Source organism: Theropithecus gelada, chromosome 3, assembly GCF_003255815.1.
Source record: "Theropithecus gelada isolate Dixy chromosome 3, Tgel_1.0, whole genome shotgun sequence".
In the NCBI taxonomy this organism is placed as follows: domain Eukaryota; kingdom Metazoa; phylum Chordata; class Mammalia; order Primates; family Cercopithecidae; genus Theropithecus; species Theropithecus gelada.
In genome coordinates, this window is record NC_037670.1 from 132,604,415 (window position 1) to 132,629,790 (window position 25,376).

Consider the following 25,376-nt stretch of genomic DNA (forward strand, 5'->3'; position numbering starts at 1 on the left):
TTGTAGGCTGGCAGATTATGCCACTATCTTACACCATAACGATGGAAATTGGGAGGATTTTTTTTTTTTTCTTAATTCTAGCAGAAGAGATAGGGTTTTAACATATCTTTAAAAGGGGGTTTTGCTGGTTTGCTGTAGCTGGCAGAGCTGAGTAATGCATAGTGTGATTTCCTGCCTCGGCCAGCAGAGGCCTCCATGTGCCTCCTTAAGTCAAGTTTTCCTTGATTCAGGAAGGAATGTGAGACCAATGAGTTGCCTGTCAAGGACAGCAGGAATCACATGTAAGGGCAGCATGTTTCTGAGATTCTATTCCAGGTTTTCAGCAGATGTGCCCATACCAATGGTGCTTGCTCTGTGTCAGGCAGAAGACAGGGACTATACAGAAATTCCTTGTAACACAGAGCTAACATCACAGTTGCTTTTGTATCTGGGCGAGGCCTCCCTGTAACTCCTGTTAAAGGCACGTCAGTTCTGGGGTGGCTTCAATTTTGAACTGTGCACAGATGAGTTATTTCAAAGAGTCTAGGCTTGGCCTTGTGACCTGCCAATAGGAAGAAGGTGAAAGGACAGCGTGCCAGTTCTGAGGCTAGGATTTAAGAGGCAGGCCCTGTGCATGTTGTCTGTTGTTAGGAGAACAAGCCAGGACGAGACTGCAAGAGAGATGTTAGCAACTTAGGCTATCAACTCAGATGCCCCAGCTAACAGCCGGTAGACTCCAACGGCAGTGGACCCGCTGCTGAGCCACCTAGCAGATTCATGAGCATGCTTAACTGAAATTAGCCCAACCCAGCTGGTTAGAAGACAACTGCTCTGTAGACCTCTCGACAAGTGATCAGTAATAAATAGCTATTATTTTTAAAGAAATTTGAGGTGGTTGGTTACAAACTAGCAAAATAATGTCCTCTAATTATAATCATAGCAGTCACAAGGTGATTACTGACACTTATTTTAAGATAACAGTACTACATTAACAAAATATTTAAACAATAATATGAGATAATATTTCAACAATCATAAGGTGATTACTGATACTTATTTCAATATGATTACTATTACATTAACAAAATATTTTAACAACAATATGAGATTCATATGCCTACTTTGGAAATAATTACCAAATTTTTCTTGATGCTTGGTAGAATTAGTAGAAGACAGTGACTCCTCCTATGATATTACTAACACCTCTCTACCAGCCTACTATATTTTTATAAGAAATGTATTTCAGGACAGAAAGTGTGAACTCACAGTCCTTCTGCAATGCACTCCAGTGAAAGCACATTTCCCCTTAATTCCTCTTTGTTACTTGCATTGCCCTCTGGAGTTAAAAATGTTGGTGGCCTCTCTCTACTTGATTTAGCTGCAAACAAGAAAATCAATATGCATTACACCTTATAATATGTATTTCTATAAACACTTCATTGTCAAAAAAGCTGTCTAAAATTCCAATCCCTTTTTAAGCTATTCAACATTAATTGTGAAATTTGTTAAGCTACACATACACACTCTCTGCGTTATAAGTAGTCATCACTTACACTTACTCAAGTTACCCAGGAACAGAAACAACCTTGGTTGCATAAGCACTAATAATAAGGACTGTTTTCCTTTTGTATATTCCCTTAATTTGGGTTAGGTTTTTACAAATTTTCTGTGGGTTAGAAAATTTTCAAAATGTTGACATGGAGAGGAAATTGTGTTATTGAGCTACATTTCTCTTAGGATTAGTGCTTAGGTCAAAGCAAAAATTAACTGTCTGTCTTCTGGAAGATGTTAGGTTTTTATAAAGATATGGTTATAGAAGGGGTATTCTTGTTTACAATGGGGACAACATTATAGCCAATACTACTGATTACTCATATTAACATCCTCAAACTGCAAGGTTTATGGAAAACAAAAGTAGAGAGTTACTGACAGAGGTTTTGCAAATATTATGCCACAAATGAAGAATAATGATGGAGTTAAATAAATGGAAATCGTTTTCCTCAATAAAAAAATAAAGAGGGTCTAAGTCAAAGATCTTAGAGATAGTTATACGGGCCATCTTCTTTTTTGTGGAGGCCTTTCCAAAACATAGCCTTGTCTTCTGAAGGTTTCTTAGAAAAACTTGGAGCAGAAATTACGTCATCTTAAGGTTTCATAGCCATTGAAGGTTTTCAACTCTTTAATGCATTATCTACTTGATGCGTATAAAAATTTAATGAAAAGGAAATATACTATGATTATTCTCATTTCTCAGAAGAAAAAATTCAATGCCAGAAGAGGTATTACTTGAGAAAAATTAGTTTTCCTAAGAATTTATAGACTGTAGGGGGGAAACTTACTCCTTTAAAATCACTTTGGGAACGGTCTTGGGGCCCATATTTTTCAGGAGTATATTCAAATAAAATAAAAGAAAGCAGCAGTTGTGGAGTGTCTATGTTGGTCACTGATGAGACCTTAATTTTTTTACTTATATCTCAAGGGTGAGAAATTAATACAGCAGAAATTCTGCCTTATGGATAATTAAGAGGACCCTTTATCCAAAACCCATTATTTTCATTCATAGACTCTACTTGAGAACATTTCCCTTAAGGAAATCAAATTCATTTCTATCTACAACAATGAAGTTAAATGCTCTACTTTTAAAAAGATTACTTCCACTGAAGACAGTGACTGGGTTTGACTTGTTTTTAAACAAAACTAAGAGAGAAATGCTATTACTAATTATATTGACAATGTCACATGAAAACAGATGAGAAATGGGATGATTTACTACGAAATCCACTTAACGTTAATTGCTAAAAGTTTTGATGAGTCAGTATTCTAGCAAGTTAATGCACCCTGCCAACTCTTACTTAGTTCACAAGAAAAGTTAGGAATAGAACAAAACATGGAAAACATAATTCTGAACGTACGTGAAAGGTTTTTCCAAATCAGTGAAATGGTTCTTTACACGCAAACAGTTACAACAGGTTTCATTATTACACATACATCATGGAAAATGCTCTAGTGGCATGCTTCAAAGTTTATAGGTAAATTTCATAAGAAACATACATTTATACTATGGTATTAAACATATAACTAGAAATCTCATAAAGAAATAAGGTTAAATAGCCATGGAGGTGAAGTTAGTGAACTAAATTCTACAATGAAGGAGAGAATATCAGTTACAATCACCATAACTCACCACCATAAAACTCAGTGTCACTCAAATTAGCAGCTATAGTGTCATTCAATTCATCCACTGAAATAAACAGAATATTATGAAGAGGGCACAAAAGTAGGGGAGAAGGGTCAAAAAGTATTGGGCAATAAAAGCAAACGTATGCAGCTATCCTGACCGAGTGCCATTCCTATCAAGTAAAAACAGTGCTTTACGTTGTACATGACTAACTGATTAACTTACTCAGCCACCCCCAACCAGGAATATGCAGACATTTAACTTAAGCTGTAGGACTGCCAATAAGAGGCACTGTGGAGCATAAAGCACACAAAAATGCTCAGAACACCAGGTAGTTCAGAAGGTTATCACGGAACCAGTCATGACAATAAAAGCAAGAAATGTAAAATCCAGTATTTAGGGTATGCACAATCTTTATAACACATATGCCAGCACTTTAGTGAGCATTCATGGGAGGTTTCCTGATAATGAACCTGTTTACTTCAAAGTCAGTAGTATATAATAGTTTCTATATTTTGCACATATTTGTAAATGTATTGAAGGGCAGATTCAGGAAGCTGAACTCTTACCTGAAATCACCTTCACAGAAATAGGTTGCTTCTGCTGTATGGTTTGAGTATGATTAAATCTGGCATAACAGATATAGTCTTCACGGGTGTCCTCTGGGAGGACATTGGAAAAATAAAGGTCCCCATTCAGACCTTGAGAAACTCTCTCACTTTGTGGAAGTCTTTGAAAGGCTGGAGAAAGGCAGAGAGATATCCAGATTATTCCATCATAAAGTGGCTACCCTCCAAATTAGCAAGATATATGTATCTACTAATAGGTCTGTGAACTTCATTTGAATATTTTTTTCTCTATATAACTCTTTGGGTAAAAGCAAATAACTGTAAAAAACAAACAAACAAACAAACAAACAAACAAACACCTAACACACTAAAACTCTTAACTCTACTTCCCTGACAGTAACTTCTCCGGGGTGGGGTCAGAAGTGAGATTATACAGTGAAATGTTTTATTAAGCAAATGTAAACAAAATATGTTTTACAAAAAGTTGGTGTGACTTTTCCTAATATCTAAATGAGTCCCTAACCGTGAAGTACACATACACACATATCTTAGAAAATCATTAAGGAAGCTTCTAAAATTGTTAACATGAGTTGCATCTACACACAACGTTCAGAAACTAAATACCTGGAGAGCATCTAACAGTGAGCTGGGTCCTGTGCTAGGCACTGGGCATGCCAGAGTCCCAGCCCTGTCTGAGCTCATCATCCAGTTGAAGAATCAAGCAGCAAATGGCCAGCTGACAGTAACTGGGTGTGATGATGACGCTATTTATTTAATGCTGCAACCTGCCCCTCACAAGCTTCCTAAGCCCAGTTCCTCCACCTCCTCTACAATTCTTTTCTGAATTACTTATCACCTTCTGGCATACTACATATTTACTCATCATACATACGACTTATTGCCTGTTTCCTGCACTAGAATTTAAGGTCCAGGATAGTGGACACTTTCATCTGCTTTGTCCACCGGAACAGTGCCTGGCCTTTCATGGGGCTCCTTTAAATGTGCATTGAAGGATTAAGTGAGTAACCATCAGCACTCTGACTTTCCAGTGTCAAGCATAATAATTTATTAGCACTTCCCCTAAGATCCATTTAAGGAACTATCTTGCTTTAGGCAGGAGGATTTTCTTTCTCTTTTATGGACACATAATAAACTGTACATATTTGTGGGGTACGATGTGATATTTCAATACACATATACATTGTGTAATGATCAAATCATGGTAATTAGCATATCCATCACCTTAGACAGTTACCATTTCTTTGATGTGAGAACATTCAAAATCCTCTCTTCTAGCTATCTGAAATATACAATGCATTACTGTTAGCCACAGTCACCCTACTGTGCAATAGTATCAGAACGTATTTGCAGGGAAGATTTTCTAAGTGTATGAAGGATGCAGGGAGGTGGAACGACCGATCTGGGTGTCAGTTCACACTTAGCCAGCTAATGGACATCCTGAAGCTCCTTAGCCCACAGAGCCCTAACTGTGAGAGTTCTTCAGCTCTGAGGTGACAGAACTGAAAAAAGTCTCACATCCCAGTGGCCTCAGGCCACTCTGTCTCCTGGCAGGGTTTTTCCAGTGTGAGTGAAGCAGGTCTGCTCCTCCTGTAGCAGGTGCTTGATCTAATATTTCACGAAATGCAAAATTATAGTTAAAAGTCTGGAGCTCCCTCAGGCAGAAAAAGGCAGGAAAATGTGGAGGCAGTGCTTCAAAGAAAGAAACCAGTTCATCATGTTAACCAAATTATTGGTCAAGATGGCGGTTTGGTTGGTGGTTGAAAATTTATGGTTTTAAGCCATTAAGTCCCAGGAAAAGGACTGTTTTAACAATAACTCAAGTCTGGCTTGGTGGCTCATGTCTGTAATCCCAGCACTTTGGGAGGCTAAGGTGGGTGGATCACCTGAGGTCAGGAGCTCGAGACCAGTCTGGCCAACATGGCGAAACCCTGTCTCTACTAAAAATATGAAAATCAGCCGAGCGTGGTGGTGTGCACCTGTCATCCCAGCTACTCAGGAGGCTGAGGCAGGAGAATCACCTGAACCTGGGAGGCCGAGGCTGCAGTGAGCTGAGATTGCGCCACTGCCCTCTAGCCTGGGTGACAGAGCGAGATTCCATCTCAAAAACAAAACAAAACAAAAAACAAAAACAAAAACAAAAAAAACTCAGAAGAATCAGGTACATTTTGTTTAACAAAGAGTTAAAGATAAAAATACATTTCTTGTCCTCTGTTTCTCCTGCTGTAGTAATAAAAAAAATAAATTGAAGGGTGTTGGCAGACCAAATGTTAGGCAATGGGACTTCATGAGGGTGGTGGCATTTTGCACTGCACTTGAAAAAAAAATGTATGCAGATAGGAATAACTTAATGTCATCTTGCAAGAAGTATGCTATATGGATCTAATTTTTTTCTCATATTGCAGGTGCAATTCCATTTGAAAGGTCAGATGCTTCACCAACAGCCTAGAATGAATGTGAGTGGAATATCTAGCTATATAATGTGGGGAAAAATTAGTTATATATTCAGATGACTCTGAGAGTTTACATGTGATATGTCTCTTTATTAAGCAAAAAGGTCATTATTTCTGAATGAGAACCAAGTACCAAATATTGAGCCTTATTTTGGCAGTGGCATTTGGAGACTGCTATTCTTAAAGCCATAAATCACTTATTTACATTTGGCTTACTACTTATTTTTGCAAAATGTGTAAAAGATTTATTTAGTTATATATTTGTTTTTTATTTCTTTGCATTACTTTACTTCCTCTAAGTGCTTTCATATAGGAGGAGCCAAAATGCATCCCAGAACTTAAAGTAAAATTTTAAAAAATTAAATTAAAAAAATTAAAAATGCAGATTAAATGTTAGAGCCAAATTTTCTCTTTAGTAATGTATATGTCTTGTGAGTGCACAGGCAATCGGGTCACTGTATTTCCTACAGATACTTTTAATTCATTCCCACCATTCCACCTAAAAGACTCTTAGCAGGGTTACCAGGAACCTCCAAGTTGTCAAATTCAGTAGTCATTTGTTAGTTCTCACATTATCTGATCTCTCAGGAGCATTTGAAATAGTTGATTATTATGTCTTTCAAAAATATTTTCTAAAATTATTATCATTATTTATTTTAGGGATGGTGTCTCACTCTGCTGCTGAGGCTGAACTGCAGTGATGGGATTGTAGCTTCCTGCAGCCCCGAACTCCTGAGCTGAAGCAATCCTTCCATCCCAGCCTCTCGATTAGCTGGGATTACAGTGTGAGCCACCCTGCCTGGTTAGTCCATCTTTCTGACACACATTCTTCACCTTGTTCCTGGGGACACCACTCTCTTTGTTCCTTTTTTCCTTCAGTGACTGCTGCTTCTCATCTGCTTTGCTGATTTCTCCGTGAGTTCTTCACCTCTGGAGGGCTCCTGGTCTCAGTCTCCCAGATTCTGCTCTCCTGCTCCCCAGATCCTCTCATCTAGCCCAGGCCTCTAGGCAGCACTTATTGCACTAAGAATTCAAACATTGCTGATCATAGCCTGGAATCTTCCTTTTGACTCAGGTATCTCTGACTCTTGCTGGTGTCTTGCCATGAAATATCTTAGAGGCCTCTCACATCCCAAACTCTGGTTTCTCAGTCTCCAAGCAGAACCATGTGCTCCCTCTAAGGTAACATGCTGACCTATTAGCACAGGAAATTTTGGAGGGTGGAAGAGGCAGAGCAACAAACATGCCCTTGAGGACAGAAACAGGGGTAGACAAGTTTGAAATTGCCTAATGAATGGCTTCATTATCTCTGCCTTGGTTTCCTCATCTGGAAAGTGGAAAAAATAATTGGACATGCCTCATAGGGTTGTTGTAAAAATTAATGAAATAACCCATGTTAAGCCCTTAGTAAAAGGCCTGACACTTGGTAAAGGCCCGGTAACTATTAGCTATTTTTGGGGATTAAAAAAACAAACAGAAACATAACATATCCCCAACAGCCTGATTTCCTCCCTGCCATGGGTTTCTGGAAATGGCAATTCCATTTTATCATTTTGGAGTTGTTCAGTCTCCCAAGGTAGTTATCCTTGATTCCTCTCTCTCATGCTCCAACCTCTGCCCCAGTAAATCCTGGAGGATTGACCCTCAAAATGTATCCAGAATCTTGCCATTTCTTACCCTTTCTACTGCTACCACTCAAGTCCAAGTTACCAACAAATTTCATCTAGATTACAGCAGTGGCCCCAACAGTCTCTCCACTCTCTTTCGTCCACAATATTCTCTCCACATCAACTGAAGGGATACTGTTACTACTTATTTCAGATAAAGTCACTCCTTCAAGATTTCACTACTTCATTCCAAGCTAAAGCCAAAGTCCTTTCCATTGAGTCCCTCCGACCTTTCTTACCTTGTCCATCACCTTCCCCCTCAGCTCCTTCAGTCTGGCCACCTTGGCCTCCTTGCTTTTCTTTTTACACATGGCAGGGATGCTCCTTCCTTAGGGGCTAGCACTAGTGTTCCCTTTCTACTCAGATATTTAGGGGCATGGCTTGCTCTCTCATTTCATTAAGTCTCTGCTCAAAACTCTGCTTTTTTTTTTTTTCATAGAACTTATTGCTAACAAACACAGATTTTCTAAATGTACTTATTGCATTTATCATCTGCCTCCTTCCCCACTCCCATCCTCTCCCACTGCAAAGAATACAAGCAAGGTACATAGTAAATGTTCAGTAAAATTGAGTGAATGAATGAGATGACATGTTATTTTATTTTGAGGAGCAGTTATTTTCCTGAGCATCTCTAAAACATTTTATGAATCACAAGAGGTAATAATGTATTATGACTGTAAACAATCCTAAGACCTTTAAAGAAAGAAAGTTCATATTATCAAAACTTACAATTATCCATCCAAAATATTATAGGTGGTGGTAATCCAATTGGGGGTCTGCAGGGAAGTACTAAAGATTGACCACTTTGAAGTGTGATCGGTTCAAGCTTTTCTTTGGTCCACAATGGTGATCCTATTAAATAAAAAAAAAAAAAACTTCTCAGTTATTTCTGCATTGAAAAGAACAAAAAGAAAGCACTACAAATAAAGGCAAACTGAACTTTCGGAGAAATAATTTGTAATTTATGTATGCTAAATTAATGAGAAAATATTTTTAAATACAATGTTAAAAGAAAAAAAGTAAAAATTAAAACAAAATGTCAATTCTGATGCATTGCCACTGATAGTATAAATTCTCAGTCAGTGATTCCACAGCTGAGAATTTATACTAAATATATCATCAGGAAGACAAACAGTTTTGACACAAGCATGTTCTTCACAAAAGAATGGAAAACACTTAAATGTAAAAAGATTTGTTAAATAAAGAATTATACATCTACACCTTTGAATACCATAAAGTATTATATAAGTACACTTATTTATAAGATCGCTATAGGAATATATATGATATGTCAAAAACTCAGAAAAGGTTGTAAGATAGTATTTCAGAAAATGAGCTGGTTTTAAACACATATATACATATCTGCCTAGGAAAAAATAGAAAGAATATTTGAGCAGTAGTTATTTCCTTGAATGGAAGGATTCATGAACAAATTTCTTTTTTGTTTATTTATAATTAGTTTTTCTACAATGAACATGTTTTATATCTGTAATAATTTCTTTTTAAAGAACCAGAACTGAAAAATGTGACTGTTATTTAAATACATGCTCTTAAGGTTTTTGAGAGGATTTTGGTACTAACCAACCATTGCAAAAAGAGCCTTAATAATATCAAGGTAGTGAGGACACTCCACTTACAGTAAAATTTTGAAACAGAAATGATTAAAGAAATAGCATTTAGACCTTGGTCACCCATATCATACTGAATTTATTTCCATTTGGCTGTAGGAATTTCACTTTTACAGGAGATACATGAGAAATAAATAATTAGATGAACTCCAGGGAAGAAATACTTTTTTTTTTTTTTTAAACCCCAGTGTCTTACACAGGACTTGTATAAAAGATACATTGGATTAGTAAAGCATTAGGCTAAGGAGCTTCTCAGGGTAAGGTGGAAAGGAGCGATAATTTTCATGCAAAACAAAGTCAGAATATTGGAAGCAATTCCACTGCTTTCTTGAAGAGTATCTGGACAATGTCACAGAAGCTGAGTCTTGGAGCAATAGTTTAAAAAGGGTCATGTTGGTTGACAAGTTTCCACTTACGGGATGGGCGGACGACAATGTTATTAGAAATTGCAGCTCCACGTTCATTCCTTGCTGTACACTGATAGACTCCTTCGTAGGTCTCGGCTTTCCCTTCGCTCATGATGTTAATTATGAGCGTTCCTGTGCCAGGCTTCATGGTGACCAGAGGGTCTTTATCGATGTCAAAATGAGTCCCATTACGGGTCCAGGAAAAGCTGCCCAACACACAAAGGGTTAACTGTATTAATGGTCCAGAAAAATGGGATTACTTTAACAAATTCCTAGCAGTTTTATGGGTTTCTAGAAATAATTACTAAAGTTTAATATTCAGTAAGAGAGCAATAAGCCCTCATATCTAAAATGTTTCATTGAATCATGACCTGGAAAAAAAAGGGCAGGCTATACTTTTTAAGGTACCTGTCTTCTGTAGAACTAGCCCACATTTGACTCAATAAAGAAATCATGCACACAAATTGCCTGTCATTTTTCTAAGAAAATAGAAGGAGCAGGTCTCCCAGGTACACTCTCTTAGAGCTTTATTAGCATTTTTACTGTAAACTCCATTGTTCACAGAGTTGATAACTTGTCTATAAAAATTTGCTTGGGGCTGAAATGTGACAAGACCTCTGCAAGTACTATTTATATATGATGAAAATTGATCAGACAAATTTCAAGTTACCAAATTGTGAAGTGTAGGCTGGGAGCAGGTTAAGAGATATAAGTTCCAGAGTGTCTTAAACGTTGCTTATTAAAAATAGTAACTCTACATAAAACACATTTTGGGAATTTTTAATTCTAGAGATGATTTTAAGAATCCCTTGGGAGGTATGCCCAACTGTCAACTGAGATTCCTCTTTCTCCATTTTATTCTTATAAAAGATTGACTTACATAAAAGTCACAGTGCTCATGTAATTAAATACTTAACAACTAGTCACAAATCAGTGATGGCCATGCTCATACAAAGGTACGAATCTCTAAACGTCACAGTGTTTTCTAGGGTCACTCAGATTTCCCTTCCCACTGCTTATCTTTATAGCTGTCATTGTCACAACCAGGGCAGGAAGTCGTGGTGTGGATGCTACTGGCATCTTGTGGGCAGGGGCCAGGGATGCTGCCAAATATCCTGCAACGCACAGGACACTTGCATCCCCTAAACAAAATATTATCCCACTCCATATATCAATAGTGGTGAAGAGGAGAAATCCTGTTTTACAGTGAGTTACAGAAGGCATTAATTGTGAAACTGAAAGGAAACCTCATCAAGGGATACCACATCAGGCCTTCTGTGAGAGAGGTTTTCCATTAACATAGCCGAATATATTATTTTGAGGCAAACCTTTGCTGGAAGTTTTGACATAGTACATATTCAGTCCCAGTTAATTTTTTTCTTAGGGGCCAGTTTGTGATAATTTAAAAAGGTCTGTAATAGACAAACTTGGAAATAAAATAACCAGAAACTTTCACTTCTTTATTATTTAAAAATCCATATTACATTTTAATAGCAATAACCCAACTCTCCAAAACTCCCATAAATGACTGGACAAGTTACAGATCATCCACTGTGACGCCTTGAATAAGTTACTTAGCATTACCAGGCATCAGTTTCCCATCTATAAACTGTATTGGTTGGACTGGGTTATCTCTAATCTCTCTCCCAACTCTAAAACGCTTTGCAGTGATCTAAAATGCTATGCAGGATCCAAATGGCATGAATTCTCATGACTGAACTCTGCCAAGTTTGGAAAATCATTTAAGACTATTTTATAAACTGTTATAGAGACAGCAGAGATCTTGGAAGTCATCAGATTCAACCTCTTTATAGATGAGGAAATTAAAGCCCAGAGAAAAGGGATTTGCCTGTGCCTCCTTATGGCCATTAGTATCAAAACCTGAATTAAAAGGCTCTTTCCGTAACTCCCCACTTTATAAGCATTTTGCAGAAAAGTGTGGGCATGAAAATGCAATAATATGGGTTTTCAAGAAGAAAAAATGGGCTCTACTTAAGCAGAAAGACAAAACAATACACCTACAAGTGAGACTTTAGGGATATGTGGGACCCAAGAAATTACCTTCAGTATCTTTGAAGGGCTGAAATGGGCTGGGATAGAAGAACCAAAGGGCAATCTAGTGAGTCACAGTGAGAAATAGCCAACTAAAAAAGGAAGTGCTCTACATAGTCTGCCTTGTTTGATGCAAATTCCCAAACATATTTCTCTATTCAGAGAGATTTCCTGATTTATTCTCAGTACTATAACAAAGCAGAATGCATACTCACCTTGGGGGCGGTTTCCCTTTGGCCTCACACTGGATTACAATATTCTCCCGAGGGTCAATAATGTAATCTTTTGGAGACTGTTGGGTGATGGTTGGAGGTTGTACCACTTAATTGTAGGAAAAAAAAACATGTAAAAAAAAATAAATCATTTAAAATCATAATAGTAGCCATTTTTTCCTGTATCAAAATCACTTACCTTAGACTAAATATGCTTCAAGTATTTTTAGTAATTTCTAGTGTAGCAGCACATACTTCAGTAGATTTTTCTGCTAAAGGTCTGCTAAAACTGCGAAGTCAAGGCATAACTTTCTTTTGGTAACTATGTGCACTTGCAAAGTCCATTTTCCCACACTAAAAGTTTGGGAAAATAATTATTAATACAAGCCTAATATTAAGACAGTTTCTTTTCTGATGTAACAATGAGAAATTCTTTTGATTCCTTTGGTTCAAATGATGTTTTTCAGAGGAATTTAAGTTGTGAGGTAAATTTGCATCCAAAGAGTAACAGACTTAGGTCATTAGTGTGTGCTCATATAAATCAATATATGTTGGGAACAAATACATTTGAGAAGTTAATATTAAACAGACTGTTAAATTGGAGATGTGACTTCTCTTATCAGAGCCAGGAGGTAAGTGAATTAGGAACAAAGATAAAAGAGTCTTATTTAGAAGACAAAGGGAACCGAGGAAGTTCTCTGTCCTAGGAGACAGTGTTTCCATTTGCTCTTCAAAGTTTATCTGACCTTTTATTATCAAATCCTGTGGGGAACCTGTTCTGACCCAGAACAATCTAATCTGAAGAAGGCTGTATCGGGACCACCAATGCTCTTCAAGTCGTTCTAAGATCACCGTGTCCTTCTTGTGAGATCACAACTAGTGTTATGACAGGAAGGGACTAAAGAATAATTTATTACAACCTCTTCTTTTCTTACTCAGGGCGGCAAAATGGCTTGACTAGGAAGGCACAAAGCAGAGATCTAAACAGCTAAAGTACAAATCAAAAGCTAGCTTCATTACTGTTACCATTTATTGTGTACTATTATATGCAGGGTACTGGGCAGTGTCAATTTCCCTTCCCTTTGGAATATGCCATCCCCCTCCTTGCCTTTCCAGCTGCCCTTCCCACCTCTGTCATGCATATAGAACCCTCATTTTTCTAGCCTAGTCAGTTTCCAACACGGACTAGCAGTGTGGTCTGATTGTTGAGCACTAGTCTGTTCGTTTCTTACTAGCTGTGAGACTTCAAGCAAATTTCTTAACTTCTGTAAGCCCTAGTTTCCTGAGAGGGAAAATAAAGTTTAAAAGTAGTACCTACCACCTAGGATAGCTGGCAGGATTAAGAAAATAATTTCTGTAAAATTCTTAGTATATACCAATGCTATAATGGTTCAATAACATCAGCTATTTTAAAATTATCATAATCATTTTTATTTGGAACAGATTCACCTTTGAATGATCCTTCAGGCTCTGGGAGTATAGGGAGTTTGGAATAATGGAAGGAAGCCTGGAATTCCACATTCAAGGAATAGTGGCCATAGGGAGTCGGGGAGGGGATTCTCAGGAGTGACTCAGTTCAATTCCTTGTGCTTTTCTGGGGGTGACACAGGTACAAATCTGGTGGCTTCAAAGGCAGAGCTTCTATTCACAGGTCTGCAGCAGAGCTGGCTCAGATGCCACTCCTAACTGCCAGGAGTTTACTGTCTGGATATACCTCCTTAAACAGTGCTTGGGTCACCTACTAATTAACAAATGTTTTCCAGTAGCAAGAAAAAAAGTGATTTTACATAATTTTTCTGGTTAATCTGACACCAAAGGAAATTATCAAATGCCTGAAAATTGACTATTTTTAAACTAGGTGATAAATGTCACCTAACTGTCAAAGGCAGTGGAAAGTTTTGCTTAGAGCAAGCCACTCAAAAACCATGTAGGTGGGAGCTGCTTATCTTTTGTCCACTTCAAGACAAGATTCAAATTCGCTGGGTTAGTCTACTGATGGCACCTAGAAATACTAGTCTACATAGTCACGAAGGCTCAAGAAGCATAAAAGGGTGTATAGCTGCTGTCTTGTGTAAAGCTTTTGCCTGCACCCACCTTCTAAAAGACACGAAAAGACCTATCTTTGTTCCAGAAAGCATTAATTAGCCTTTACAACAGATCAGCATTCTCTCTAAATTTTGAGAATTTTCTCATTGAGTTACATCAGATGTGAATAAAGCTTGGAAGTTAGTAGAGCAGCATACTGGTAAAAGAAAGAGTAACAGCCAAGTTTTCAGAATTCATGCAGATAATACATTACAACTGCTTCTTGGTATTGAAATACAATGCTTAGCTACAGTAAACACACATGCTTAGAAAGACAAAGGTCACAAAACATGAAATTGTGCATTTAAATCACAGTATTAATTCAAAAAGCAAAGACATGGTCAAATTTTCACACTGCCTAGTAATTTATAGAAGGACACTTACAGTCTTCAAGAAGTTTTGCTTTTTCCCCATCAATATCAGCAGGTAAGTGGGCAAAGAGGATTAAAGAAAATCAGATGTTAATAATAAGAACGTTAGAACTCTGAAGATAAAGGGGCATCTTGTCTATTTGATTTGATCTAAGAAAACCCGGATAGTGAAGGTTGAAGTTGTGAAGTTGCAAGAGGAAGAAATTTGCATTAACGGTTTCCTTTAATCTTGCAGCAGCTTTCCCACATAAACATATGGAAGAACAAAAGCAATGCTGTAGGCAAAAAGAGTTCTTCCAGGAATAGGAATGGTGAATTCCATTCCATACATGTTGTGCTGGACAAGTAATTATGTTCAATTTGAAAAATAGCTGAAATCTACAATTAATTTGAGTTGTCACATACTGTGTAGTGTCTGGTCATATCATCCCAGACATCACTATGCATATGGTAATAACACCTAACAATGGGACATTGCTACAGTGACAATGCTCCATGCAAGCCAAGTCCAACACTAATTTTAGATTTTTATATTTCTATGGTTGATCTCCAAAGTTATTAATTGAACTTTTTAGACTGTTAGCAGATTTCTGCTTCAGAATTTCTCAGTCACTCAGGGGTTGCTGGTGCCCACACCAAGGAGGTGTTCATGTAGTAGAGAAAGGATGTAAGAAATAGGGGCAGGGAAGAAATTACATTAGCATGCAATTCAAATCATTCCATAGTGCTGCCTGTCGTTACTACTTGCAAAGGTTAATACAGGAGCACCTGGGTTTTTCTGTAACTTTCTTTTCATTATGGTTATGCCTCTTCTCCATTAGCAGTGATAATTGAGTTAGCCGTAGGTGACTGTTTCCCTCTGACGGATAGATTGAACAGTCAGATTAAGGGGGAATATATTTAATATGACAGAGAGCAAAAGCATTTCTCTCAAATGCTCTTCTTTCTCTCCTGTGTATCTGTCAGGGCAAATGCTTACTTAGGCATTCCCACTCCAATGGGCTTAAGCAGTTGTATATTTTTTTGAAAACTGAAATTAAGGTCATTGGATGAATTTTTTTAAAAAAATAAGAAAAGCATTGCATTTTATTGTACTTTATAGAAGCACAGCAAAAAGTCAACAAAGTGTGGGACAAACCACATCTCTTCCTAATGTCTTCCCACTGGCAGTTGCAACCTCTATGGCAATAATAATAATAAATAAATAAAAATGACATCCCAACAATTGAATAGCCCCAGGAAAGTGCTATCTTCCTTGCACCTTGGAAAGCTTGCCAAACAGATATTCTATTCTGGAAGCTAATGGCTTCAAAGAGCTCATGCAGAGAAATCAATTCTGAAGTACAGTAATTGTCCAGATTTGAAATTTTGCTTTCCATTGCAGGAAAAGTGACCAGGTGGAACCTAGCATTATCTTTATTTTTCACAAACAGGCCACCCAGAGCAGGGAGAGCACAGTATATATCCTACTACGAGGAAAATGGAGGGCTAATACAGTAGCTGTTGTTTGGTCCACTTTAGTGTTTTTGCAAATTACTTGTATTTTCAGCAGTTGCATCTTGGTCTTTGACCACATTGTTTAAACCAAATAAGACTATTTGTTAGGCTCTAGATAATATACTTTTCCTAGTTCTAGACTTATATTTAAGATTCAAAATTGGAAAGTGAGATGCGCCTTGTCTGAATCAAGAGAAATTAATTATGGGGTGGTTTAGGGATTCCGAGGGGCATGGAGTTGGCAGAAGGAGTCTTCCCTCATCTTTGCAGAACACCCTCAGCATATGACGGGCAAGGGTAAAGGGTAAGGGGATGAGTGGGGAGGTCTTCATGATCATTTTAAAGTGGCTCATATAGTTTTCTTGCAGGACTGCTTCTCTAAAGAGCCACCTGTTGGGAAGATCAGGCCGCTTGCACAACTCAATCCTTCTCAGGCCATCCCCAGCAGGGCAGACAAAAGGCACCTGAGGGGGAAGAAGGAGAATGACAGGGAGGGAATTGTGCATCTGACCTTTTCAATGGCCACTTCTACAGTGTGAATCTTTATAAACACCAGGTGCTGAAGGTAAAAGCCAAATTAATTTTGATTAGCTTTTCAGTATCACACAGACACCTTCTCCATTCACGCAGTTCAGAATGATGATAAATGCTGGGAGGCTTTGACTCCTGGGCCTAACAGCTTTAAAATGTTAATACTTACGATCAAGAGGTACTTCCAGTGCACTAATCATCTGGCACAGGAAGAGAATCAGGGGCAGTCTGCCCGCAGATAAGCGCTTCCTTTTCGGCATTATTTTAAGCTGCATTAGCTTAACTCCTGCTGAGACCCACACACTGAATTTCCTTTTCTTCTTTCACAAAAGATTTTGTGAAACGTTGTGTGCAACGTTTAAGTAATTTTCATGCGGGAAACTGAAAAAGGATAGAGTAGGAATAATAATTATAACGTATTAAAAAGAAGGAAATGAAGAGCGGAAGTCTGCAGCACAGAGAATTAGCCCTGTATTATACATGAACTCTAAACGAAAGTTAATTTTTAAATATTTAACTCTCAAGACTGGAATAATCATTTATTCATAAATCAGCTAAAATCAGTTCAGAGATATTAGTAGTGATGTGAAGCATAATCTGTCTACCATCCTTACGATTTTTCCATTTTAAATGGTATTTGTATTACGAGTGTTCAGAGGCTATCATGTCTTTCCCAACAGATCAGGAAAACTTGGCTTTTAAGCTGGTTAGAAAGCAATCACTTTGTGACTTTAGAGGGGAGGCCTAATGGCTTCTCCATTCTACAGATTATCTCTGGGAAAGTTCAGGGGATTGTTGTAAATTTGCTTCAAAGCCAAAACACTAATTTACCAGATGAGCACTGACCATTCAAGTCTTCCCCATCTCCCACCTAGATTACAGCAATGAACCTAGCTGGGCTCTGAGTTCGGGCCCTTCCTCACTGTAGTCACCCTCCTTCACAGTGCTGATTAATTTTTTTCTACAAGGCCTTCTCTGGTTAAATATTGGGAGTAGCCATATGTGATCCCTCAAATAAAGTCTAATGTATCTTTAAACAAGTACTTAAAAACCTCAGTGATCTGGGCTTAATTTATCCTACAAACCTGACTTCCTTTTATTTCCATATAACCATTTTTTGGTTTGATGATTCATTTCTGTTTTTCTTTCTTGTGTCAGTCCTTCGATATGCCCCAAATTTTCCTGCCTTCTTGTCTTTGATTATTCTATTTCATTTGCCTGGAATGCCTTTATCCACCATATTTTCTTATCAAAGTCCAATTTATTTCTTACAGATCAGTTAAAAGGTCACCTCCAGGAAACATTAGCTGATCACTCGAACTAGAAGTTATTTCACCACCACCACTGATTCCCTGAAATTCCTTGCTTTAAACATCACATACATAGGCAGATATATATTAATAAAGAGACTGTGTACACATATTGTATACATGCTCTCTATTCCTCCAGGCAAGGATTTTGTCTCTCTCATCTTTGTAGCCCTCTCCCACCACCTAATACAGCCTGCCTTGCATATTGGAAGTGTCCATTGCAAAATGGAGAGCATGAGCACAAACATATTAATAGAAGATTGATATCCATCCCACAGCAAACTCCTACCTGAAATGATAGGTTTAATCATGTCCTCTCGTTAATGAAGAGAGGTGGGGTGACCAATGACTCTCTCAAGAAGGTGGGAGGGATGTTATTATTATAAACTGGTGTACCTCCCAAAAGTTGAAGCACTGAATTATTTATGTAATTTTTATTTGTATAATTGTATATTTTATGATGTCCATCTTTTCCAATAAACTGCAATTCTCCTCAGGCCAGGGATGGCATCTGTCCTATCCCCCACTGCATCCTCATAGCCCATCACAGTCCCTGGCACATGGTAGATAGTAAATAAATATTTGGATAAAAAAAAATAAATGAAAGGAGAAAAGGGGAAAGAAAAGGAGACTTTACAATCTTTGAAGCTGAGGTTGCATTTGGAGTCTGACTATGATCTATCCAAGGCTGTATTTATATTTACACTGCTTGGTTTAAAAACCAATCTTTTGTTAATATGATCAAATTAGTTGTATGATCATGTCTGTGTGTGGAATAGTGCTTAAATGTCAAAAGGAAAATGAAATAATCCTAATAACATATTTTGTTAGCAATCAAGTTCTGATTTGAACATGATTAAAATTGTAGTAGGACACTTCTTGCAAAACAAATTTTAAAATAATATGCCAGGCCGGTTGTGGTCACGCCCATAATCCAAGCACTTTGGGAGGCCGAGGCAGGTGGATCACCTGAGGTCAGGAGTTTGAGAACAGCCTGGCTAACATGGTGAAACCCCGCCTCTACTAAAAAGGCAAAAATTAGCCGGGCGTGGTGGTGGGTGCCTATAATCCCAGCTACTTGGGAGGCTGAGGTGGGAAAATTGCTTGGCTGCAGTGAACCAAGATTATGCCACTATGCTCCAGCCTGGGTGACAGAGCAAGACCCCATCTCAAAAAAAAAAGAAAAAAAGAAGATGCTGAACATAAACATTATACTTACATAAATATTATTTTGTGAATAAAACATCCATATTATTTGGCTTCATTTAAGAGCTAGGAAATGTCTTTCCATATTGTAATATCCAAACATTCATGTCCGGTAAGCATTGAGACGTAGGTACAGAAGCTCACTCAACCATTTCTGAACAAATACAAACCAGACTATCTTTCTGTGAGTGCAAAGCACATCTAGATCATTTAGTCAAATTTAATTAGGTCTCTCATGAGTTTTCGGTTGAAACACTGATTTTCAATTCACATAAGCTTTAGGGAAGTTAAAAATAAATGTAACAAATGGCACGAAAACATGCGGATCTTACATATTATACATATTAAGATAAAGCGAAAGAGCCAGACTCTGAAAATGAAAATGGTTTGTCTGATTTCTGTGTCATGCTAATGGAGATTATTGGACTTAAGTGCCAAGTTCTCCAGAAAGGGGGAGAACTGATATACTTTCCAATAGATGTACTAATAAATTGTAACACCTGTAAGATCTTAAACAGCTATATACAATTTCTGTTGTAAGTTCTTCATGTATTTTGCCTGGATGCATTAACTATTCACCCTCCAATATAGAGAAAATCATTAGACAAATTCATATAAAAGAAAGTATCAATCAACCTCTATGCTTTTTCAGAGTATACATGGAGTAAACTATTACACATCAAATCACAGTGTTTTATAAAGAAAAAAACTGCATTTTTAAGAAAAACTGAAAGCACTTACTTAAAGAGACATGAGTAAATAAATCCTCATACTACTGGGAGGTCATGAACTACGATAACTGAAGATGAGGGTTCTCCTCAGAAGTTTTAAGTTAAACTGTACCATTAGCCACAAATCATCTCTAGCGTAGGTTCTGTTAGAGGAGGACGAAGCAATGGTCCAGCCCATCCTCTGGCTCCTGCTCATGGAAAATCACCCACTCCTGTGACGTATGCCCTTATAGGTGAAAATCCAAATGCCTAAGGACACCATTAAGTCCCTAGCACTCAATCAAACTGAAAATCAAATAGAGCTACAGAAGATGTAGCTTTCTCTCAATGAGAGTAATGTACTCTGCACACTGCACCAAGAAAAATCACTGCTTTGCACTCTCGATATTGACGTCAATGCCTTGACTCAGTAGGAGCCCATCTGCCTTGTACTTTACCTTGGAAAATGATGGTCACTCTTCATTAAGTGAGAATCATGAACTAAAACTAAATTGTTAATGTAATTATACTACATTGAACAAAATTCCAATTTGAAATAGCAGCACGATTTTTAATCAAGGCTAAGGAATATGCTAGTGCAATATAGCTTACAATGTACAAAAAATATTTGCCATAGACATTTTAAAGCATGATTGAATGAGATAAACGGTAGGTTTGTCTTCTAAAAAACAGATCACCCTGATACTTAAAATCACACATATTGCTAAAAGGACTGAGAGTAATGATAAACAGCAGAGTCTTTTCATATCTCATTTAATTTAACTCCATTCAAAGCAACTTTTCGTATGTTACCTATAGAACCTGTGAAACAGAAGGGGGAAAAATCCCTTCTTTAGTAAACTTTTGATCATTAGAAAAGAAATGCAATTCAAGGTTCCCTTATTTCTTTTGCCTCAAATTCATATTAAACCACAGAGCAAATATTACCCTGAATTACTTACTATGTATTTCAAAAGAAAACCCGACAGCTTTGACAAAGGATTCACATCAAGCCTGAGAGAAACAGCTCTCCTGTTGCTTACTTAAGAAGTCTTATCTTTAGAAAGAAAATAAAACCTTTCTTTTTCTCTCAAATGAAGGACAAAATTCTTTTAATTTAAAAAATCAGCTCTCTACCAGAATTCGAAGACCATGCATTACTCGCCATTTCATTCTGCTATATTTGGGCTTTTCAGCATCCCAGCATGGGTGGGTTCCATGCTCTTTGAACACATAACATGATCTACACTCTCCAAGTAGATAAACAAATATGCTTATGTGACTGGATGCCTTTTGACACACTAATTATTGCTCTGATGCCTCATCAGTGGCTTGCCTCATTGACTGGGCAACTAAGTGGGTATGATACCATCTTGACTGTGAAAGACATTTTTCAGCAGTCAACTTGGGGACGGTCACTTTTTATATTTTAAACATTCACCATAAGGAAGAAGCACACAAATGCACATCTCTGGCCCGTGCTGTGCTTTTCAATCACAGATTTTGAGTCTGAGACTGTGGAGGAAAGGTTAGCGAGAAATGGACAATAATGACTAATAATCAACACATCAACAGAGTCACAGTTACGTCTACACCAATACACAATCATGAGTGCACCTCAGAAAAAAGTAGTCTGGGATAACAGGACTATAGAGATGATAATGATCAAACAAGACACACTGTGCGAAGCTTTAAGGATCATGTTTCTAATTTCCTCCAGGTCCAAAGGAATCTTCCACAGTAGAGCCTCTACCAGGAATGTAGTAACTAGAACTTGGAATAGTACCTAAGGAATGGTGAACAAAGAACAGGTGGTTTTTACCCAAATAACAGATAATGGAACAACACCCTGATAATAGCTCAAAATCTCTACTCCTCAGAGCACTATAACTAATGATCTTATTTGATATTCATAAAAACCCCAGAAAACAGAAAAACAGGTATTTCTACCTATTTAACAGACAAGAAAATAATCCAGTCATGATGGCCACCATTCACTGAGCCTTTTCCATGTGCCAGGCACAGCGATGAGTCTCCTCCAGGCATTAACTTATCTTCCCAACAATCCCAGAAGGTAATTTCTATTACATTTCTCAACTTACTGATAAGGAATTCAAGGTGTAGGATGGTGTCACCTGATTAAGTGTCACGTGATATGTGAAGTACCAGATCTACAGCTCCAGTTCTGGAAGGTTCTGGAGCTTTTAGCCATCTCACACTGCCACACCCCGAGAGGTCCCTAGTGTTTCCCTCCCTCCTATGTCCTCTTAATTTGTAATTAGTCAATAAGCAAACAGAATTACCAAGTTTAGTTACCCATATTAAAAAAAGAAAACCTCTAACCGTTTCCGAATATCTATGGAAGATCTTCACAATATTGCCCATGGCACAACTTTAGGAGCTTCTTCACACCAGATTCCATGTGAATAGGACCCCATGGACTTCTACCACATGTGGGCCCTGGCCTTCTAAAGGAAGAACAATTTAAGACAATGTAGACAAGATGTATTTTAAAAAGCTAATTTTAAAAGTAGGCATTGTGTGCACACAGTACAATATTCATAAAGTACAAAAGACCATAGAATGCAAAGTAAGCAACCAGCAATCCCCTTTCTCCTGGAGGAAGCAGTCATTATTACCAAGTTTTGTGAATCCTTCCAGAGAGAGTTCAGGCATAAAGAAACATAAAAAATATATTAAGCAGGCTGGGCACGGTGACTCACGCCTGTAATCCCAGCACTTTGGGAGGCCAAGGCGGGTGGATCACAAGGTCAGGAAATTGAGACCATCCTGGCTAACATGGTGAAACCCTGTCTCTACTAAAAATAAAAAATAAAAAAAAATTAGCTGGGTGTGGTCGTGGGTGCCTGTAGTACCAGGTGCTTGGGAGGCTGAGGCAGGAGAATGGCGTGAAGCCAGGAGGCAGATTGTAGTGAGCCGAGATAGTGCCACTGCACTCCAGCCTGGGCGAAAGAGTGAGACTCTGTCTCAAAAAAAAAAACAAAAACAAAAACAAAATATATATATATACACACACACACATATATAATACACACACACACACACATATATATATAGAGAGAGAGAGCAATAATTTAAGGACATTTTAGATTTAGAAAATTATTAAAAAGCTTTTGGGACACTGACATTAGATTATCAAAAATACCAAGGTCTTTTTGAATGAAATCTAGTTATTTGCAACACACATGATCATCTGAATACAGGATTTTTCACATCTCTTTTACTTAGCACAGCAGTAACAAGAAAGAAAACAGAACAATATGAGGCAATGATGTAACTGAGAGATCTAAGACAAACGATAAAGCATGGTTAATGAAAAGCTCATGTGTGTTAGACTAATAGCAACCCTGACCGAGGATAACACCTGTTCCACACTTTCCAGGCTTGTCCGGCCAGCTATCTGATGACAGTTGTCAGGATTGGCTTCTGGGATGAGAGAGCTGATTGGAAAAGAAAAGATGGTTGGGGAAAAAGAGGAAGGAACTAGTTCTTTGCAAAGGAAAGGGAATTTCCTTCTTCATCCCACCTTCCAATCCAATCACAATTCGCTAAACAGAGTGGGGAAGGGACTGCTCCACTCTGAATGCCTGCCATGCTCACAGTCTTTCTTCTGCATTGACCTCATCACTCTGACCAATGCAAAAAGAATCAGGGTGGGTGTTCAGCCTTTGTCTGAACAAAGGCAGGGAGCCATGTAGAGCCTGTGAGTTGACTTGGCTGCTCGTGAGGCACTGAAGAGTGACCAACTAAGTGGTAACAAATTCCTTTCTCATAGAGAGGGTGAATGTGAGACAGAGAGAGAGAGTGAGTCAGTGGTTTGGAGCAGCAACAAAAGCCAAAGGTCAAATAGAGGCAAGGCAGTAGGAGCAAGCATGAGTAAGCAAAAGATATGAGGCATTGAGTGCAGAATGAAGCCAGTAGGCGGCAGAGGATCAATAGAAACAGAGACAGAGAAGAGTTGAGTGGTCATAACATCAGCAGAACACTGGATACGTGATAACAAGCATCTTCTACTCCTGCACTACAATCACCAGGCCTCTAAATCTCTTGGTACCCCCCAAAATGTTCCAATTATCTGTGAAGTTTGCTATAATAGTGACTGAGGTTGAGACATCTTCCTGTCTTTTTCCAGTCTTGTGTATTCTATAACAAACTTTCATTAATATGGTAGGTAGATTGTTGCATTGGTGGCCCCAGGAAGCACCTTTCCCAGTATCCATGCCCTTGCATAGTCACCTCTCACAATGGCTGTGGGCTTGGCCATGTCACATGCTTTGGCCAGTGGGATTTTTAGCAAGCAATATCTGAACAGAGGTGTGATGACCATTTGCACACTGTAGCTTATCCTCTTGTAATGTTCCCTCTGGGAAGTACGAGCCATACTACTGATGATAAGAAGCTAGTGGAAAGAGATGCTGGGCGATGAGAGACCATCCTGAACTCTGGCCCCAGCTGAGCTCCCAGCTAAAAACAGCTGAGCCAGTGACTTTTTAAACTACATGCAACAGAAGAACCATCCTGCCAACCCTGTGGATTATGAGAAATAATAAACTGTTGTTGCTTTAAGTCACAAAATTTAGGAATGGTTTATTATAGCCACAGATATCTGCAATCATGAATTAAGATAAACTGAGATTGGTTGTTTCTTGCAACCAGAAACATACTAACAGGCACATTTAGGAGGACTGATGATCCAAATGTGCAGGTCTCACGGCTGAACCTAAATTAGTAAATAGTGTGGTGATGTAGACTTCTCTTCAAAACGAATCTATCCTTTTTGGTTTTTCTAGATACTTCTCCATATATATGTTGGTGCAGCCAAAGGGCACATACTTAACTTACATTTCTCACACAAACTTATGGTCAGAATAAATAGAAGGTGGTTAACACTGACCATTATTTTAGCATAAATTTGTTTATGCTAAAATATTATTTTAGCGTAATTGTAAATTATGTCTAATTTATTGTCTTAGGCATTAATTTATTTCTAATGTAAAATAGCAAAGATTAAGGTAGAGAACAGGATGAGAGAGTCCAATATTGTTAGTCTACCCCTCCTACTTTCCCATCTCCATGGATCATACTAGAACTCTGACTGAGCTCAGCCTCAGCTTTTATTCTTCTCACTGTCCCACAAGACAGGCAATCTGGGGAAAGCAGGGAGGAGAGAGGGGCAGGCCAAACCACAGGGACAGGTCTCTTCCTTCCTCATAAGGTCCACTTCTCAGCTGATTCCCTTCAGATTAGAAAATAGAAACAAAGTTCCATTTAAAAACAAAAATGGAAAGTAGGAAACTACTCTAAAAGTGAGGTCTGAGAAATGAAAATTTAATTCTGAATATGGGTCTTCAGAGCAACATATTCAGAAACATTTGTAGAGTTACTGAAACAAGCTCTAGCTGTATTTATATTCCTGTAAACTGAGATTTCTACAAATACCACTGAGAAGACGTAAGGATTGGAAACAGTTTATTAAAAACTT

The 25,376-nt window shown here is 38.0% G+C and overlaps 1 protein-coding gene across 7 annotated transcripts in view; it reads right to left on the reverse strand.

Moving 5' to 3' along the window:
- NRCAM (neuronal cell adhesion molecule) overlaps positions 1–25,376 on the reverse strand; it is a 306,610-nt gene that overhangs the window by 75,569 nt on the left and 205,665 nt on the right. For 2 of the 7 annotated variants that reach the window (XM_025379923.1, XM_025379921.1), the window contains 8 exons: positions 16,817–17,028; positions 14,633–14,650; positions 12,167–12,272; positions 9,909–10,105; positions 8,594–8,716; positions 3,727–3,897; positions 3,164–3,220; positions 1,246–1,357 (listed from right to left, as the gene is read on the reverse strand). In XM_025379923.1, coding sequence (XP_025235708.1) covers positions 1,246–1,357; positions 3,164–3,220; positions 3,727–3,897; positions 8,594–8,716; positions 9,909–10,105; positions 12,167–12,272; positions 14,633–14,650; positions 16,817–16,922 — 890 coding nt within the window. In that variant the 5' untranslated portion in view covers positions 16,923–17,028. Of the gene's footprint in view, positions 1–1,245; positions 1,358–3,163; positions 3,221–3,726; positions 3,898–8,593; positions 8,717–9,908; positions 10,106–12,166; positions 12,273–14,632; positions 14,651–16,816; positions 17,038–19,904; positions 20,099–25,376 lie in introns of those variants that run through there. The other 5 variants (XM_025379924.1, XM_025379926.1, XM_025379922.1 and 2 more) reach the window with 4 other exon arrangements.